The following is a 20170-nucleotide window of genomic DNA, read 5'->3' as shown; positions in this document are numbered from 1 at the left end:
CACCCCAGCTGGCTGACTCAAATAAGGCAGTAGTCAAGGGAGTTTCGAGGCTGGGACCCCATCTGGGGTGCAGGCTGGGGTGCCCTTCTGGTATGTGCCCCAACAGGTTTTTCTCTATCAGCCTGAAATCAGCCTGGAGCCTGTCTGACCTGCCCCCCAGGGAGCGGGAGCCAGAGGCAGGGCCAGGTCAGAAGCTGGACATAGAGACTGGACTTCTATGGTCCCACCTGGCCCCACTGGGAAAGCAGTGCACAAAGCCTCCTGTGTCCGGGGCTGAGCTACTGAGAGGCCGAGCAGAGTTCTCACGCGTGGGCTGAGGCCCAGTTCCTGGGAGGAGAGATGTGAGGTAGGGAGGTGTTTGCTTGTGGGACCCGGTACAGCCTGGTCCTCTCCCACGTTTGGGAGGGGCCAGAGCTCCAGAAAACAGCTGGGCTGGTCTGCTAGAGAGGTCATCTGACTGGCTGCTCCACCTGGGCTGCACACGCCCCCCCCCACCTCTACCAGGCCACACAGGAGCTAGTACCCACACAGGCACGCCACCAAGCTGTGACAACACCCACCTCACCCCCAGCACTCTGGGTAAGCACTGGACCTGGGCCCCCAGGCTCGGGGGGAGGGAGCTTGTGGATCACTGGGGAGAGGGAGAAAGGAGTTTTTCTTTCCAATGTGAGTACCTGCTCCCTTGTCCAGGCACCCATGTACCCACAAGAGCACAAACTCATATCAGCTCAAAAATTCCACTTGCTGACTTAGAAACCCAGCTAGAGACTCCAAGGGTGAGAGGCAGGCAGCAGGCAGGCAGCTCGGAGGGCTAGCGCTGGAACAGGGGCGGTGCTGTTAGGAGTTAGCTCCCTCCCCACATACTTGTTACCACCAGCTTGCCTCACCAGCCCAGCCAGGCCGTAGAAGCAGGGGGACTTGGACCTTGGAAGGGGGTCATCCATTTCAGCCAAGGGCTGGGAGCTGAGGGACCAGCCCTGGAGTCAGGGAGGGTTTGTTTGGTGCCAGTTTTGGCAGCATCCCTGCTCAGACCTCGTCTGGTGAAGGAAGGTGAGAGGTGGGGAAGGTGGGGACTCCCCTCTCTCCCCTCCACCTGGGTTCCCAAACCTGCCAAGCAGGTTAAGGTCCTCTTTTGGTACAACAAGGGAAATGAGCAGGCAATAGAAGCCCAGGTTTCGGGGCCCAGAGGTCATAAAGAGGCCCAGAAGGGCTGGAAATTTCCCTCAGTTGGCTGCTGTTTCCCTCCCCAGGGCAGCCAGCTGTGCCATGTCTGTGACCAGTGGGAAGACGGGGCTCTCCCTGACCCAGGAGATCCTCAGCCACCTGGGCCTTGCCAAAAAGGTAGGGCTGCCGGCGCTGTAGGAGTCATTCTATCAACTCGGGGTGTGAGGGGCCTGGGAACCAGGAAACAAGCAGGCCCTGAGGCCGTGCCCGTGGCCACGCTGGGCAGAACTGTGATGCCTCCTTGCTTTCACAGACCGCAGCATGGGGGACCCTGGGCACCCTCAGGACCTTCCTGAGCTTCAGTGTGGACAAGGACGTGCAGAAGCTACTGATGGCCATCGCAGGCCAGGGTGAGCCCCTTGCCTCTGCACTTGCAGGGGGTCTAGCTTTTGGGAGCCAGCCTGTAAACCAGGAAAGAGCCTGGAGGGAGGAACTGACGATCTCAGTAAATGTCTCAGGAACGCCTTAAGTCCTGTATGTCGAGTACCATGGTATGTGTGTCACAGCCAATATCGCAACACCCTGTGAGCTAAGTCTTCTTATTTCCACCGTGCGGATGAGGAAACGGGCTCAGGGAGTGAAGAGGCTTACCCAAGGCCACACAGCCCAAAATGCCAGAGCTTCAATCCCAATCCAAGTCTGCTGATGCCCAAAAGCCCTTTTTCCCCCACCACACAGGCCACCTTGGCCTAAATCTGGGTAGGATGTGCATGCTATTTTGGCATCTTATCTGCAACTTCTTTTGAGATGAAATGGAAGTAGGGTGATAGGACCCCTGCTCCTGTCCTTTCAGCTCTTTCAGGGATCTTGTTCTCTGCTCCTCTGGAGGCTTCAAGTCTGAGGAGCAAGGGTATCCCAACCCTGTAAAGACCCTGACTGGGATCTGCCCAGCATACAGCCCAGCCCTCGTCTTGGTTCAGGCGTGGACCGCACCGCCATTGCGGACGTGCTGACCAACCGAAGCAGAGAGCAGAGGCAGCTCATCTCACGAGCCTTCCAGGAGCGCACCCAGCAGGTGAGCCTGCTAGGAGCTAGGATTCCTGGGAGCAGTGACCTGGGGTGGAAGTCCCCGGAAGCTTGGGGCTAGGCGAGAGCAGGTGGCCCCTGACCCCTGGTTAAATGTAAATGGGGGAGGAGCTTCAGGCCTGAGATGAAAACCAGCCAAATGCTCCCAGACCTCCCTACACGCCTCGGGCCTGCCCCTCATGCCCCTCCTCTGCCGCGGGCACCGCCTGTAGGACCTGCTCAAGTCCCTGCAGGCCGCGCTATCCGGCAACCTCGAGAGGATCGTGGTGGCTCTGCTGCGGCCGGCAGCCCATTTGGACGCCCAGGAGCTGAGGACAGCCTTGAAGGTACAAGGACAGGAGGCTCGATGTGGTGTCTGGGAAGTGCAGTCCCCACTGGGGGAGGAGAAGGCTGAGTGATTTGGCTTTGCCCGCTGCGGAGAGGGGACTCGGCAGAGGCCCCCGTTGACTGTCTCGTAGTGACCCTTAGAAGGACACGTAGTCAGCATCTGCTCTCTGCCATCATAATAGCATGGCCCAGTCTCGGAGTGGTCTCCCAATTTCTTGCAGGACTCAGGTTCTGCCAAGGAAGTGGTTGTGGAAATCCTTGCCACCCGCACCCCACCGCAGCTGCAGGAGTGCCTGGCAGTCTACAGACACGGTAGGAACGGGACAGCGGGGCGGCAGGAGCTGGAAAGAGATCTGAGGGACAGGCCCCGGCTCCCTGGCACTTGGTCCGGGCGAGCCCTCCGGGAGCCTGTCTGCCCAAGTTCTGCTGCCTGGGGCTCTCTCCTCCCTCCTCCCCACCCCGTGTCAGGCTCTTCGGGGAGACAGACAGATATGATCATTAGAAAAAGAAGCGATGATTAACTATCTTAGTCTGGGGCTCCAAGGCAGAGTCCAAGGTAATGACAGTGCTGGGCACCATGACAGTCCCAAGGGTACCCGTGTCCCCTTCTCAGCCCCGTGCTGACTCTGCCATGGCGCCACACCCCAGGCCCAACTGAACCTTGCTGCAGCCAGGGGGCAAGGTGGGGACCTGTTCTCTGAGTCATGGGTGTCACTTCTCAGGCTCCTGGCTGCCACAGGCCTCACCTACTAATTGGGAACGAGCTTTTTCTCATCCTCCTCTCAGCCCCAACCCCCTTTATTTCCTACCCCAGGATTCCTTTGATGTCCCTTCTTGGCCTATCTCTTAATCCTTCTCCTACCTCTCTCCCTCGGCGCTTCTCTTTTTCTCTTTTCTATTCCTTCTCGCCCTTTCCTCCTCTTTTCCTTTTGAAACACCCACCTCTCCCATCACACCTCCTCGCCACCTTGCCTCACCGCATGGGTTTTCCCGCCCCCCTCACTGCTGGGCCCCCACGGGCACAGCAGCGGCCTCCTGCCCGCGGCTCGCTGGCGCCTGTAAATGAGACCACACCACAACGCGTGATCCCACAGCATGTGGGGTCCTCACCACTTCGGGACGCTCTCAGGGTGGCTGTGACGGTGCTCCCGCCCTCCACCCTGGGACTAGCAGCTACTGCAAGCAGGGTCGGCAGGCTTGGCAGGGCACAGTGGGCCAGACATTGGATAGGTCCTGGAGGCATCCACCTTGAGGAAAATCAGGAGGATTCAGAGAGCTTCTGACCCCACCCCAGATTTCCAGGTAGAGGCTGAGGAGGACATCAAATCTGAGACTCGTGGCACCTTGCAGGACCTGCTCCTGGCCCTGGCCAAGGTAAGGAGGACTGACTTGCAGAAGGGAGTTACACCATCTGGGAAGGGTGTGGGACAGAGAAGGAAACATTGTTTTGATGTAATGGACAGGAGGGGGCGTTGTCGGGGACCAGGTTTGCTTTTTTGGCCTGGAGAGAAAAAGCTACCCCTCTAAGACCCTCCTGAGAGAGCTTCTCCTCCTAGGGGGCGCGTGAGAGCTACTCTGAAATCATTGACTATAACCTAGCAGAACAGGATGTCCAGGTGAGCAGGGGCTGAGGAGTCTGCGCAGTCATGCACGTAAAACACCTCCTTTACTATATCTTAGAGCCAGCGATCCATGTACGCACTTGTCCTACAAACCTGTCCTTGCCTTGGGGAAGGAGTCCTCAGGGGCATGGTGGGGGCATGGGACATCAGGCAGTGCTACCTCTGAAGCCTTTTCACTCATCTAACCTCTGGCTCCTGAACCCACAGGAAGTGAGCTGTCAACTCTTATGGGCATTTGGGTGGAGGACCCTTCCCAGACTCTCCCTTGGTGGTTATTTAATTCCTTGAGTGCCAGGATCTCCCAAAATCGGAGTTTGCAAGCTGAGAGGGCAGAGCCCCTCTTGTAGTCCTGTTCTCTCTCCTTTTAACCATAAATAAAAGCAACTAATATACAGGTTAAAGTAACTTTTCCACCCTTAATCCCATTTCCACCATCATTGTGATGGATTCTGGGAACATCATAACCATGGCTCCCCAGCCCCCCATCAATGATCCTGACTTACGTCCCCCTACCAGGCACTGAAGCAGGCCGAGGGACCTGGTACAGAGGGGACGTGGGTCCTCATCCTCACTCAGCGAAATCCTGAACACCTTGTCCGAGGTACACGTGAGCCCTCTTGTCTCCCTTGCTTGCTCTCAGGATGAGTTTCGGCTGTGGAAGATGGGGAGGGCTCATCCTTCTCTGTGATAATCACCCCCTGCCCCGCATGTATCTTTCTAACTCCCTCCCTCACATACCACAAGTGTTCGATCAGTACCAGCGGTGCACGGGGCGTGAACTGGAGCACACTGTCCGGAACCATTTCCATGGAGACGCCCAGATGGCTCTGCTCAGCCTCGGTAGGGGCCTGCTCAGGACCCGTGGGTAGGGGTCTCCCTGGGAAGGGAGCTACCTCTCCATCTCTCCCTCTTTGCTTCCAGCCTCGGTGATCAGGAACACAGCACTGTACTTTGCCGATAAACTTCATCAAGCCCTCCAGGTGAGAAGGACACTCCTTTTCCCTCCTCCGTTAGGAACAAGCTCTCTTCTTAGGTCTATAAACTATCTGGTCAAGAGTAGAGGAGCGGGCTGTGGTTAGAGGAGTAAGCTAACAGTTGACCCTAAAGGGCACTCAAGCTAAAACACTGACCTGATTAATGTCTAGGTAGCCAAACACAGATATGCATTTGCTCTGGAAGGCAATGTTTTGTCCAGTTTCAGTTGTTGCCAGATGGTGATGGTGATAAACCAGCAAGAAGAATGACAAGAACCAGCATTTCTCAGGCGCTCATTGTGTGCCAGGAACTATGCTGAAAACATTGCACACACTTCAGTGAATCCCTGCTTTATAGATGAAAAGCTGAAGCACAGAGAGGTTAAGTACCTTGTCCAAGGTCGCATAGCTATTAAGGTATATATTCTCCCTACAAAGCACGTAATGGTCCTATAGGACAGTGAACTGCCGCATGTCGGCTGCTGGTCTCTGCCACAGGTGTTGGTCTATACAGTCCTACCTCGTTTTATCGTGCTTGTAAGAGGCTAAGTTTTTTTGCAAATTGAAGGTGAGACTCTCCACCAGCAAAAAGAGTAGAACTCACTAAAGGCTTAGATGATGGTTAGCATCTTTAAGCAATAAAGTATTTTAAAATTAAGGTATATACATTGTTTCATCAGACATAATGCTGTTGCACACTTAACAGGCTACAGCATAGTGTAAACATAGTTTTACTGTGAACTGGGAAACCAAAAAAACTTGTGTGACTCACTTTATTGTGATATTCGCTTAATGATAATGGTGTGGAATCAAACCTGCAGCACCTCCAAGGTATGCCTGTACTGTGAACAACACCATAGGTGTTCTTAGCACCCAGGGCTACCTATCTCCGCACTGGTCAGACTTGGTCCCATATGATTCATAATTAAGTTGGTCACTTTAGTTTGAGTAACTTCATAAGCAGAATCCAGTCATTTTGCTCATTGAGGCAGATTTCATAGTAGTACAACTGTCCCCCAAAAGCTATAAATAAAAAAATCCCCTAAAATTTGAAGAATATAAAAATGGAATAGCTTTTTGTGTACCAGTTGAGAAACCATCATGCCTCATTGACAGCTATTCAGAAGGCAGTACCAAAAAAACAAAAGACAAAGAGCCAACCAAAGACAGTACATATAAGGCCTTGTTTTATCATTTAGAGATTTCCATTCTCATAGTGCTTATTATACTTACCCAATAAAGCCTGTACTATTACAGTGAGTCGACACTAAGAGTCATTTGAAGAGTTGTGGTTATCTAATTTGCTGTTGTAAAACAAACTTGTATCCCAGCAGTAAATAATTATAATGTATGTATTTAGATTACAGGACCCACTTTCTTGAATATAAATGCCAGACTTATCTTAGAAGTGGGACTCAAAGAATAAGATAGGCCTACTTTTCTGAAATTTTTTTAAAAAGCAGAAAGTCCTAAACAAAAGTTTGCCACTCAGATGCCAAGTACATTCTCAAATACAAAGACTAGGTTTATGTTTAATATAGGTGTAGTACGGAAGATAGTTGTATACCAGTGGGAATATTCAGTTAATAAGTGACTTTTGCCCCAATTCCACAACTTTGGAGTCACAAGAGTTGGGAGAAGGGAAGAATGGATACCAGGGAGCAAAAGGCAATCATCATCACAGTACAGAACTGATGATAAATGAAATGTAAAATAAAGTAGCCATCAGCCCAGGCTGGTGTGGCTCAATTTGTTGGAGCGTTGTCCCTAGACCAAAACATCATGGGTTTGATTCCTGGTCAGGTCACATGCCTGGGTTGTGGGTTTGGACCCTGCTGGAACACGTACGAGAGGCAAGTGATCGACGTTTCTCTCCCTCTCCATCTCCTTCCCTTCCCCTTTCTAAAATCAATAAGCATGTTCTCTGGTGAGGATTTAAAAAAACAAGTACCCATCAGGCACACTGACAATTAGGTAATGAATCCAAATGAAACATAGCAGCCTCTTTTTACTTCATCATTTTCTTTTCTGTTTAATCCTCACATGAGGATGTTTATTGGTGGGGGGTGGGGAGAGAAGCATTGATGTAAGAGAGACACCGATCAGTTGCCTCCAGTATACACCCTGACCTGACCGGGGATCGAACCCACAACGTTTTGGTGTATGGGATGTTGCTCCATCCAACTGAACCACCTGGCCAGGGCCCTTCATTTTATTTTGTTTCTTCCTGGGAATGAACTGTGGAAATGTCATGACTGTGGGTTGCAGGCACTTTTGGGAAGGGTCACGTGAGTCAAGTGACTGAGCAAACACTAAAAAAGAGGATGTTGGGAAATGGTGGCAGGGCCAGTGCACAGCTGATGGCACAAACAGGGTTTTTTGCAACCAAAAGCTTTTATTTAGCAATCTCTCATGGTGACACATTTATTGTAATCAATTGTAATTCATGACTTGATCGTGTTTTGTACCTCCATTATTTCTAAACTGAGCCCTCCGTTACCTTCTTTAACCGAAAGGCAAGAGGCTGGTGCAGGTATAGGAAGAAGACAGTGATGTTGAACCCCAGGGGTCCAACTGCAGGAAACTGCTGTGTAAAGAGGAGATGCCCTGGTGGGGCCAGATGAGAACCAGAAGTCACATGACTCTGCCCCCTGTGAGAAGCCGATCAACTCGGTTTAGGAGCAGGGTGGTGTATCCTCTTGGACATTTACTAACTTGGAAGTTAAAAACAGTCTTCCTGGCTTTCCTGGCTAAAAGACGAGGGAAGTCTTTACAGGTAGCAAGTCTTTTCTGTGTTTTGAGTACCCGCCTTTGGAGCTGCCCACAACCGAGCTCTGGAGGACTGAAGCTCTAAGTTACTGGCAGGGCCAGGAAAGACAAGTGGACGGAAAGAATAGAATTCCAGCTTCTCCAGGGCCTGGTCTTTCCTGCTGCTTCATCTTCCATGAGGATACACCAAGCTAACTTTTCCCCTAGATGGTGTATACTTCTCTCTCCCCTTGACTCTCACCCCACCTCCACTTTCTAGAATCTGTGAGAATCTTACTGCTGCCCACCCCATTCTGTTTCTTCTCCTACCAGGAAACTGAGCCCAATTACCAAGTCCTGATGCGCATCCTTATCTCTAGATGTGAGACTGACCTTCTAAGCATCCGAGCTGAGTTCAAAAAGAAATTTGGGAAGTCCCTTTACTCTTCCCTCCAGGTGAGAGCTTCACCCTTCACCTCCCCACTGCACTCCCTGCACACAGCTGAGCAGATGTCCTGGATATTCATGAGTCTTTGGTTAATTTAGTGTAAGACTCCAGGCACCAGGCAAGCTCTGGGTCAGCACGAGGGAAGGGGCAGAGGGCCTGGGCTACAGAGGCAGTGGGTCCTTCTAACACTTGATTCCCTTGTCTGCAGGATGCGCTGAAAGGGGACTGCCGCCTGGCCCTACTAGCCCTCTGCAGGGCTGAGGACCTTTGAGACCACTTCGCCATGTGACATCCAAGGGTCTGAGATTCCCATGTTTGGCTGCGCCTGCAGGAGACCCGCTGGGCCACCAAATAGGATTGCATCTCATGTTCCAGCTTCTTGTTGAGACTGGAACTCAAAGTTTTCTTTTAAATCCCTTAATTCCCCTCACCTCAAAGTGATACCTGCTCAGGTGGTCCATAGTATGGGCTGTGAAGGAAATCACAAAGAAAAGAAAGTGTAGAGAATAAAATTTTTATTCACTCTCCAAGAAAGGGGAAGGGCATGGTGTGGAGAGATACCCCAGTCCTGAGCTTTTATTGGATTATAAGTGCATTGAAGAAGGGTGGAGGGCAGGCCTCTGGGCTGTTGCGCAGCTGTAACACCAGGCTGCGGTTTGTTCCAACGCTATCTTCTGTCTGGGGCTATAGGGATCTTGCTTCCCGAAATTTCCAGTCCTGGGGACAGGCTCAGGAGAGTAAAATGGCAGTCATGGTTTACAGGGTCATAGGCCTGCTAGGCAAATGGTGCCACGATAGCAAATGGGGCTGGCTTTGTCCCTTCAACCCCTGTACCTGACTCGCCCAGCTCTGTCCTGGATGTGGGTTAATGGGAGCCCCCGCAATGGTTTCTGCCCCGCCTCATCCGTCCCACGTGCAGGGCAGAGCACCTCACTGATATTGGTAGACTTTTAGCCGATTTCATTCTTGTTTGTGTTCTGTGATTGAAGTTCGGGTGGAGCAGGACATGGGTTGGGAGGAGACCTTGATGTGCACTTGGTTGTTCGACAGGAATCCTGTTTTGGGCTGTAGTGCTGCAGTTATCAACAACCCCTGTCCCCTAGGGGTGTTCCTTCCCCCCATTATTCTCTCTTCCCCAGGAAATTTTAGGCAAAATAATTGAGAAACAGGAACCAGAACAAGGCCAGAAATGGTCTCAGGTAGCAAAGGACCATTTGTATAAACTGGGAGGCATGCAGAGGATCCAGCGGCCTCTTACCTACCTGGGAAGCCTTGGGCTAGCAGGGAGCACAACCCCCAACTTCATCTGCCCAAAGAGAGACTTGGAAACCTACCTCCCAATTAGAGTACTATTTCCCAAAGACCTATCAAAAACATAAACAAAAACATGGAAAAAGCAGGCTTTGGTTCCCCCTGCTGGCTCTATTCGATAGGACAGGCAACCCCCACGCGTCTTTACCCTCTCTCCCCTTTTGCATTCCTCAACTGGGTCGCATGCTTAACCACTTAACCCCATTGCTACAGGGTAAGGACAAACAACAGATCTCAGGAAACAAGTTTTATTTCCAAATCCTTAGGAAGACATTACAAATGATGGAGATAGAAATTCAAATCAAATCCTGAAACAAAGGGAGTCGGACCTGCAGGATAGCCAGAAGGACCCAGTCAGTCAGGGTGGGAAGTAGGGGAGATGCGTTCTAGACAGGGACCTCCCCCTGGAGCCTGAGTCTGTATATTAGTGTGATATTCTGGGAAAAGGGAGTTGGGAATCAGAAATCCTCACCCCACCAGTCCCACTGTTGCCCTGGGTGACTGGGAGGAAGAGAAGCCGCAGCACTTGAGGGCAAGGATGTCACTGAGTCTGACCTTGACATTTACTGCCTGCTCTGGTCCCCAGCAGTCCATAAATAAGTTACCCTGTGTATCTCAGGGGTTGACCTGGGGGAGCAAGCAAAATCGCAGTAGCCTCTGAGAAGAGGCAGGGCAGCCTGGCACAGGGCAGCGCTATAGGAGGACACAGTCGGACTCTTGCTTCGGCCTCCGCCGACGCTCTCCGGCGGGGCGTCCAGGTGGGACTCCTCTCCCCTGTATGGGATTTAAAGAGTGGTCATCCACCATTCTTGAAAAGAGCATAGGACAGAGATTCTACATGGAAGAGGGGTCAAGATTGGGGCAGGGGGTAGGCGGGGGAGTGGGGAGAGAAAGATAGGAAGGGACTCAGACAAGAGAAGGGCCCCAAGGATAATCTTGAAGAGACAATTACAGGAATAACAATAACCAGCCTCTGGAGCAGGAGAAGCAGGGGTGCAACACTGGGGAGGCGGGAGCAGCGGGCCCTTGGGGCAGGGAGCTGCAGGCTCACCTGGGGCGACGGCACCCTTGCTGGCACAGGCTGGGCCCCTTGCTGCTGTTGGTACTCTTCTTGCTGAAGCTGCTGGGCCAGCTCCAAGTCGCTAAGACCCAGCGTGCCCGGTGGCTGCTGCTGCTGCTGCAGGGACAAGGCGATCAGGTAGTCCTAGAGGGGGAAAGAACAGGGGCTGTGAGGTAGGCTGTGGCCTTGGGGATATCAGGCTGGGTTTAGGTTCCCAAACCAGTTTTTCTTCATCCTTCAGTTTCTCCAGTTCCTCCTCCTCCAGAGCAACACACACGGCCAAGTATATCTCTGTGGTGACAGAGACTACACACGGAACGTGGACATGGTCCCAAAGTAACAGAGGAAAGGGGCACAGGTGTGCGACGTTACGATCTCTGGATGATAACAGCGCATGCATCTCGCCAATGGCAGAAAGGTCCCTGAAGGGAACAAGCTCCCTACACCCTTCCCAAAAGTCCCACACACCTGGTCGACCTGTCGCTGCTTTTCTGGGGAGCCACTCCCACCTTCTGCTCCAGGGCCCTTGCCCAGGGAGTGACTTAGGTGAAAGTCAGAGTCACAGAAGCAGCTGTCTCCATCCACACTGTGCAGGCTCTCCCACACCACTTGCTCCTCCTGTAGAAAGCCCTGGTCGGTGACCAGCAAGTACAGGTGACTCTGCAGGGAAGAGGACCACGCTAATGAGTGGGACAGGCGACATGGAGGCAGTTTACTGAACCAAATCATCCAAGATACACAGAGACAATTTGAACCAATTGGTGTTCTAGCTCTGTGGAACATGTCCATGTGAGCATGTGGTTCTTTTATGAACATGCATGGTTGAAGGGAGAAGGAAGGGATGTCTGAGTGTATGGTTGGCTGGATGAGAGTATGGTGGTCCTGTGGTCAAGCATGGAGTCCTCAGAGCTGGGGTCCCCCACGAGATCCTGCTTCCTACCCCGCTTCCCATTGTTCCCTGGGCTCGCCTGATGCTTATGAGGATAAATCCTTTGAGAACCAAAGACCTCTCCCTCTTCTACCCAATTCCTAGAAAGCTTAATTTCTAACTTGGGAAGACTATAGCATTGTTCAAAAATTCCCTTCTTCCCTGGTTCTTGTGGCTTAGTGGATTGAGTGCTGGCCTGCAAACCGAAAGGTCACCGGTTTGATTCCCAGTCAGAGCACATGTGTGTGTAGCAGGCCAGGACCCCAGTTGGGAACATGCGAGAAGCAACCAACCTATGTATCTCTTGCATATCAATGTTTCTCTCCCTCTCTTTATCCCTCCCTCCCTCTCTAAAAATAAAAAAAAAAAATCTTTAAAAAAAAATTCCCTTCCTGGGAGAGGATTATACTTTCCTGTCCCATTGATGGCAGGCTTTTTCCTTATGGCTTGCTCTGGCCAATGAGATGTTAACGTAAATGACACATGTCATTTCAGGCAGAAGCACTAAACATGAGTACATGATGTCCCTCCTATATTCCAGATAAAGGCTGTTTTGTCAGCCTTAGACCCAGAATGAAGCTGATATGAGGCAGAACTACAGCCAGCCTGCAATGGACATGCAGCGTGAGTGAGAAATAAACACATCTTATGGTAAAACACAGGGATTTTAGGGGTCATTTGTTACCAGAGCCTAATCTACCCTGTCCTGACTGCAACACTGGCCCAGAAGAAAAAGGTGTAAGAATTTATAAGAAAATAAATAGCACTCCAACCTTCCCCCACCTCCAATGCCTCATCACCTTGTGCTTAGTCATAGTGCTAAAGTGGTTGTTTCTGAAAAAGACGCTAAGTTCACCCTCCTTGGCAGCGGTGGTGAGCTCACACAGTCCATGGTAGGTCAGCTGGGCCGCAGTGGTCTCCAGGAACTGTTCTGCAATCAGGCCTGCCAATGGGCACAGAGCAGGGGTGGGGCATTGGCTTAAATCGGAAAGCCATCCAGAGAAGGATCATCCAGAGAGTCCCTGTCAAAAGGGCTGGGGATGGTCCCACCTCATGAAATCCCTTCCCTGAAGCCTGGCTCTATTCATTCATTCAACAAATAGTTACAGAGCAACACCTTGTCCCAGGCACAACACTGGGGGGGGGGGCACATCAGTGAACTAACACAGTTCCCCAAACTCCCTCTCATGGCATTTACATGCTCATGGGATGTGGTGGGGGGAGACAGACCATAAACAATAAACCTACGTAGCCGTCATTCGCTCCACAGAAGACCCACAGAAGAGAAGGGTGGAGCCTCACCTTCCGTCACGAGGTTGGTGTCGCTGGAGTGCTTGCAGGTGATGATCTTCTCTACCAGCTGATTGTAACTCAGTTTCCCAACTGCATTCACAGCCTCAGGACTCTGCATGCACAGTGGGATAGGGTGGTACAAAAAAAATTGAGATCTTTTTAGGAAGGAAATGATGAACAAAGCCCACAAGGACTGAAAGCCTACGACCAAAGGTTCCTGAAACTTTTGATGTCTAAAGAACTGCATATGGTTTGCTTGTATTTGAGTGTTACCAAAAAAAATTTTTTTTTAATTTAAAGAATTCTCCATTGGGTCCTGCCTCTATATCTGATTCTCTTCCCAAGCCAATCTAATCCCTACCTCCCTAACCCCTACCCCACAAAATTATGCTTCTCTGTCAGCTTGAACTGGATAAGAGTCTCATCTGGGCCCTCTTGCCCTCACCTGTGGATCAACAAGCCAGCCGTGGTACAGAGGTATCCCTAGTAGGTCGAAGATACTGCACTCAGGCGTATACTCAAAATCCGAGACACCTGTGAATCGCACGTTGACATCCAGGCCTGTGGCCAGCTTAGGCAGCACTGTCATTGCATCGTCCACATTCTGGGGGTAGAAAACAGATATAGGAAGTCAACACATTGTATATCTTAAACTTACACGATGTTATATGTCAATTATATCTCAAAGAAGCTGGGGGAAGAGAAGAAAATGATGATCTAGCTTGCCCTGCCCCCATCCCACTTCCACCCCAAGAAGTAAAATACTAATCTTGTTGCTTTTCATCCCTGGCTCCCTTATTAGCCATCCCATGCCATGCCTCCCTGACTCAACCCTTCTTTATCTTATATAAATGAACATATTTTCTAGGACAGAGATTTACCCTCCTCTTCCTCCTGAAGAAAGAAATCATGGTTCAAGAAACCGTCTTTTTTCTTTTTTTAAGATTTTATTTATTTATTTTAGAGAGAGGGAGAGGAAGAGATACACCAATTGGTTGCCTCTCACATGCCCTCAAACAGGTACCTGGGCACCTGGCCCACAACCTAGGCTTGTGCGCTGACTGGGAATAGAACCAGTAACCTTTTGGTTTACAGGATGACGCCCAACCCACTGAGCTACCAAGGTCAGGGCACCAAGGAACCCTCCTAAGAAGAAGCAGAAAGGCTTCCCTTAGTAGTCTGGCTGCCCTGACTACTAAGCCTGCAAACTCTGTTGTCCACAGACCTTTGGCTCACCTGCTGAAAATTAAGCTGAAGTCCCTCTGACTTCTCCTGGGGCTTGATGGACAGGAGGCAGTCTCCTGTAAGACAGGGTTCTTTATCACTCTACCCCACCAATTGTCCCAAAAGCTGCTTCCTCTTCTCCTGGAGAACGGATGGGGGAATGTCATGGAACCACAGCTTTGCAGAGCTGGAAAGGGCCTTAAAATCTAATCCTCACCTTTCATTTCTCAGAGGAAGAAACAGGCTCACGAAGATGAAGGGCCCACACAAGTTCACATATAAAAGGTGAGGACAGATCGGGGTTATAGCCTAGGACTCCTGACACCTTGACTTTTGCCTCTCAGGCCCCAGCCTTGCAGAGATGCTCCCAAGACCTTCACCTTCCCTGACACACCAGAGCCCCAGATGGGAAGTCCCTCCATATTCTAGATTTCTGCCTGGGTGGATAGTGCCTATAACTGTGTATAATTCCTCTTCGGAGCCCAGTCACTCACCAAGATGGGCCATGAGCTCATCTGATGTGATCACTTCCTTCTGAGGAGGCAGCTTCACCTGTTGGCAGAGGGGTGATCAAAGGATCAGCTTCCCCTCACAGAGCTCTGAGGGCGAAACCCACAGACAGGCAGGGGAGGGTCGGGGCTGTCCAGCGGTAGGGGTGGTGGAAAAAGGAGGCGTGCAAGGCAAGCAAGGGAGTGAATGTGAAATACTGCAAGGCCTTCCCATTTGCTAGAAAGTAGAAGATACAGGAGTAAGACAGAGAACTGTTTGTTTTGTTTTGATGATCATATTATCTCATTTGTTCAAGCTGGAGAACAGGGAGAATGATCTGGAAAATTTTGAACGGTTTAAGAAAATCAGGATGATGAAGGAGGTAGGTCAGGGAAGAGTCCTCTCCCGCACATTTTCTGAGCCCCCATCCGAACTCTCTCTTACCTTCCACTGAAGAAAGAGGATGTTCATGATGGCGAGCAGAGGGCAGGGGCCGTTAGTGCTCTGGGTGATGATGGGAGTCCGTGCTCCCTTCCAGGGGATCCACTTCACACAGTAGAAATCGATCTCAGGCTGTCGGGCTCTGGGTGACTGGGGAAGCTCCGGGGGCCTGGAGCACGCCCCCACTGTCTCTACTTCAGGCTGTGTCCCGTGGGCGGGCCCCAGCAGGTCTGAGCTAGCAGCAGGTGGAGCAGACTCGGGTTTATCCTGGCCCTGGACTGGCAGTGACCCTTGATCTTCTGGCTCCTGTTCTGTAGCTGCCCCATCAGCGTCTCTGGCCGCCCTATCAGCCTCTCTGGCCGCCCCATCAGCCTCTCTGGCCGCCAGATCAGCCTCTCCGGCCACAGCATCATCCTCTCCGGCCACGGTATCAGCCTCTCCGGCCACGGCATCAGCCTCTCCAGCCACGGCATCAGCCTCTCCAGCATCCTGGTCCTGGGGGTGCTCATCTGGTCCTGATAGCACCTCGTGGTGCTCAGGGCTGGCTGCTTCTGCAGTCCTGGCCTTGACAGAGACTGGACGCTCTGGTTGATGGTGTTCCATGGTCAGAAGAGGTCAACTGGGGGGCACCAAAGGACTTTCCAGTCCTCAGGGAGTTGCCAAATCTAGGCTTGATGTATAAAAGGGAGACCATCCAATAAGAAGGGAATCATTGGGCTGGAAAGCAAATAGGCCCAGAAAAGTCTTAGAAAAGGAATGCGGTGTAGAAGGCTGGATAACGTCTGCTGCCACTGCTGACTAGGGAGATTAGTGTCTTTGTCAGCTCAGGTAAACAGCAGAGCAGCCCCGGCTGGGCTCTTTCACCTTAACGTGCTGTGACCAGATGGGACCAAGGAGTGTACAGGGCTTTCAGGTTTGGGAGGGATGATTCCAGTGGGATTGAAGACATTGGGTGAAGTCAGCTTTCCTGAAACAGATAAGGAAAGGAATGCACAAAAGACAGAGAAAGGGAGAATAAAAGGAGAAAGACAAAAGGGAAAAAGATAGAGAAAGAAATGTTAAAATGACACTAACGGTTATTAACACAGCACTCTTTAGCTCGCCCTGTAAAGGGCATCACGCTAGTAGCCCCCTCCTTAGCGAACACTGAGGTAATTCCTCTTGCCCTACAAGCCCCACCCCTTGGCTGCTCAGGGATCCTGCTGAGCACACGCAGGCAGCTAGTACCCTTCGGGCTACCTTTCTCTGCCTCATCGCAGGGGCTGAAAGATGAACAGTCACACAGTGCTTGGGGTGAAGGGTAGAGAGAAAGCGAGTCAGTATCGTGCCCCTAAAGAGTAAACACTATTGAGAAAGAAGTCCTTCTCAAAGGATTTCACTGAACTTTACACAATCTCAAACCACAACAAAAAGGTCTTGGGAGGGGCTTCCTGTAGGCCAGAGAGAGAAAATGTAGGCTCTAAGGACCTGAATCAGAAATTGTGCTAATAAATAACTTCAGATTAGGAGCACAAAAACCACTGCCCCAGTGAAGTTTTTCCAGTAAGTTTCTCTGGACAACTCTAGCGTTGAGATGCCAACTTCCCCTCAGTTCCTCTTTGCTCCCAAAAACTACCTTAATTCAGAGATATTCTTCTTGCCACTATGTATATGGAATATAAAAGTGCTGATTATCAATTTACACAAAAAATACTCCCTCTACATTCAATTATATGTATGTATGTTCTGTCTGTCTATTCCCATCTAGGTCATTTTAGATGTGAACACTGGACCTGTTTAACCTGCTCTCTATTGGCACTAAACATCAAGTTCAGCAGGGATAGACATTTAATTAATGCTGTGAATAGTAAACCATAAAAAGCCCTAACTCTGCCCTTTGAAAAACATCTGCCCTCTGGAAAACATACTCCCATCACCCCTGACTTGGTAAGAAAAGGTGAGAAATTAAACTTGTCAGAAATTTTGTCTTTCTTCTGGCTTCTTCCTAATTTGAGACTACGCTTTCTTCTTGTAATCCTGCAGGAATTTAGGGCAAGGCTAATGCCTGGGAGGTGAAGTTGAGGAGCATACAAGTTAATGAAATAAGCCTAGTCACTCAAATTGATCATCCTCCTGACTCAAACATAATTTATGCTAGCTGCATGTTATTTGCATGTTGTTAATTTAGAATTGGAGTAGCAGAAATGGCCTACAGGCCTGACGCTTTGTTTTTCTCTCTTTCCGTCTTTTTTCCCCCTCCCAAATGACACTTAGGATGAGCCTGGGAAAGTTTTAAAAGCTTGAAGAAAAAGCAGGGCTCATTTCCTATGTTTTCTGTCCAATGCTAGAAGTGATCAATAATTAAGTGGGGGTTGTGCAGCTACTTATCTAGGGGGATGAGCCAGAATAAATCAGGAGCTGGACGTGGAAGGAAGCTGAGTTTCAGAAAAACTGGGCAAAGCTAAGCGGGCTATGTCTTAAGAGAAGGGGCAGGAAGAGAATCGCGGATTTCCACCCTATAAGGTGCAGACCTGGTGGGGTGGGGCATGTGGTATTTCAGAGCAGGAAAGGCTGAGGGGAGGGTACTCAGACAAATCAGGATCCCACTCTTTTCCTCAGTTCAATCCTACATGTTCTCTCCAGCACGAATTACCTTCTGGTTGTGGGTGAGGGAGTTAAAATAGCCCTGGCTCCTCCCTAGCAGTGGCAATAAGTAGCCAAAAGTTGGAAGAAGCCTATAAAAAGGACAGGGAGACTCAGTAAGACACCCCCCCCCCCCCCCCCGCCATCCAATGAACTCTCATCTCCCTGCAAGTCCCTCACTGTCCCACTCTATTCTCCTTCTCAGTCTGACCCACATCTTCAAGCAACTAATGGTTTAAATTTTCCCCTCAGAATAAGTCAACCACCACTACGGTGTTAGCTAGTAAGGGAGGGGGGAAGGCTTCATTAAAAGAAGAAAATGAAGGAACCAAGCAGCAAGCCCCTTTACATATTCCCCTGCCTTACTTCACTCACCGACAAGACCTGTAGAGACCAAAGGTAGAAGGATACTCAGTGTCACCTCCCCAGAGACAGAGAGGGAAAAGAACTGGGGGTAGGAGAGGAGGTGAAGGAAATGATAAAACAAAGTTTTTACCTTAAAGAAGGTTGTTCCAGGACTGAGAAGGAAGGTTCGGCTCCGGCAATTCGATGTGGGGTGAGGGTGGCGGGGTACAAGGAGGGGCACCGCCGCAGTCCCAGCTGCCTTCCAGCTGTCAACGCCAGAGCTCTCACAGGTTTACCAGCGGCGGTCCTGGCCGGGTCCTGGTCGGGTCCTGGCCACTTCCGGACTCACGCCCGGGACCCAGGGCGACAGGGGAGGGCGAGGGCAGGCGGGGGGCGGGGGGGAGGCGCAGCTCAGGTGCTCCCGGCTCGCTCAGAGCGTGTCTTCACGATTCCTGAGTCGCCGAGTCTAGGGCGTGCGCTCCAGGCCCTGACTCCAAGCTGGTTTTCAAAGGGAGTTTAAGGTTTTTCTTTTTCCTTCTTTCTCTCTCTCTTTTTTTCCCTTCGGGACAAAGAAAAATTAGTCAAGGACAGGTTGCCTGGAGGAGGAGGGACGTGGCCAGCACTGGAGGATTTCCATTAGGGCTTTCTGACCTGGTCAGCAGCTTGGTGATCAGCAGTGGAGGAGAGAGAAACAAGGAGAGAAAAACAACAGACCCTTTCTCTTCCCGCTGCCTGCCGCTGGAAGGGCCGGAGCGCTTGTGCCTCTCTGGTGAGAACAGGGAAGAGCAAGTGCCCTTGCTGGGTGGGGAGGAGCCGCGCTGGACAGCAGCAGCCGGTTGGATTTGGGCTTTCTCCCGGGGTAAGGCAGTCCTTTGCTCTGGATCCATAGAAGCAGAGTCAAAGAGCAACGTATTTGCATGTTCAGTCACTTAAAGTTAAAAAATTCTGCTTCTTTCCAAGTCCTCACTCTGTCATTTTTTTTTTTTTTTAAGTCTAAAAATGAAACTGGTTGGGCTATGCCCCTGGTAATGCAGAAGGTGTGGAAGAAAGCCCAGGCTCTGCGAAGAAGAATGCAGCAGGGAGAGAACTAGCTGAGCAAGCAGGAGATGCAATACCCCTGGCTCTAATCCTTGTTCCCACCACAGGCTGCAGCATAATCAGTCACCTCCCCCTTGGTTTCTAGCTTGGGGAACAGGAAAAGCTGTTGTCATTCTGGTGGCAGGAGATAAAGGGATGAATTGCCAAAGGAGGGAGCATTCGATGGTGAAAGAACATTTATTTGCAGCACTCTGCACTGATGTGGGGCTGGAAGGTGGCACTTAAAAGAGGTGAGGACCCACCCTGCATTCTGGAGGGCCCTCCAAAATCTGCTTACAAGGCTGCCATAGGATGAAACTTCAAGCAACTCTGAAGGCTGAAGGGGCAGTTGGAACAATTAAGGAGACAGAGAGAAAAGAATACAGGTTACAACAGTTCAGGAAAAGAATGAGGAGACATTTCCGAGGCTGTATTAAAAACAGGCCACAGAGTTTTAACGAAAGAAGCAGCAGGAGTTGGTAAGAGATTGTAGGTAATAAGAAGAGGGTCCAAAGATTATTCTAAATGTTTTTATAACATGGACAATCACAAAGTTGGTGGCAATGGGTCAGTTTGCTAAAGAGGCGAATTTGAGAAAGGAAGTCGAAGAGGAGTTGTTTTGCGCTATGTGTAATTTAAGATGTCAACCAGAGACTCGGTGTAATATATGGAAAGATGCTATACTTAGCCTGACTCGAAAAGGAAAGAATTTCAGATGCCACAAAGGTAGGTTACCGTGACACATATACGTTTGTGTGTCAACTGAGTGATTTCAGAAAATTCTCCTTCCCTCAATTTTTGGGGCCATTTCAGAGCTTCTGGACTACGTTTCCCAAGACGCTCTGCGCCACGTCCCACTTGGCGCCGTCGGAAAGGTGTCCCGAGAGTCTCCGAGCGTAGAACTCCGCCTCCGCCTCTGGGGGCGGGGCGACATCGGACTCCGGGAGCGCCCAATTACGCACTTCCTGCCGGAGTCTGGGCCGAATCGCCTTGTGGCGGGTTCGAGTCCCG

The 20170-nt window shown here is 50.8% G+C and overlaps 2 protein-coding genes across 2 annotated transcripts; one reads left to right on the top strand and one right to left on the bottom strand.

Moving 5' to 3' along the window:
* The first annotated feature begins 534 nt into the window (after positions 1-534).
* ANXA9 (annexin A9) lies at positions 535-8790 on the top strand. The gene is made up of 13 exons (XM_054562805.1): positions 535-579; positions 1251-1341; positions 1478-1574; positions 2145-2239; positions 2463-2576; positions 2799-2889; positions 3872-3951; positions 4134-4193; positions 4716-4800; positions 4944-5039; positions 5121-5179; positions 8255-8377; positions 8578-8790. Exons 2-13 carry the CDS (start codon positions 1267-1269, stop codon positions 8638-8640), a joined length of 1038 nt encoding a protein of 345 aa, XP_054418780.1. The 5' UTR covers positions 535-579; positions 1251-1266; the 3' UTR covers positions 8641-8790.
* Positions 8791-9945: 1155 nt separating this feature from the next.
* Positions 9946-18849, bottom strand: MINDY1 (MINDY lysine 48 deubiquitinase 1). Its single transcript, XM_054562933.1, has 11 exons — positions 18734-18849; positions 18234-18641; positions 15119-16082; positions 14680-14737; positions 14198-14262; positions 13407-13565; positions 12971-13073; positions 12469-12611; positions 11209-11400; positions 10732-10884; positions 9946-10454 (listed from the first exon to the last, which is right to left on the bottom strand). The coding sequence occupies exons 3-11, from the start codon at positions 15716-15718 to the stop codon at positions 10374-10376; spliced, it is 1554 nt and encodes a 517-aa protein (XP_054418908.1). The 5' UTR covers positions 15719-16082; positions 18234-18641; positions 18734-18849; the 3' UTR covers positions 9946-10373.
* Positions 18850-20170: the final 1321 nt, after the last annotated feature.

Source organism: Pteronotus mesoamericanus, unplaced genomic scaffold (assembly GCF_021234165.1).
Source record: "Pteronotus mesoamericanus isolate MK-2021 breed Mesoamerican mustached bat unplaced genomic scaffold, CSHL_Meso_final scaffold_705, whole genome shotgun sequence".
Classification (NCBI taxonomy): Eukaryota; Metazoa; Chordata; class Mammalia; order Chiroptera; family Mormoopidae; genus Pteronotus; species Pteronotus mesoamericanus.
The sequence above is the reverse complement of the archived record's forward strand: the minus strand, read 5'-3'. Positions and strand labels throughout refer to the sequence as shown.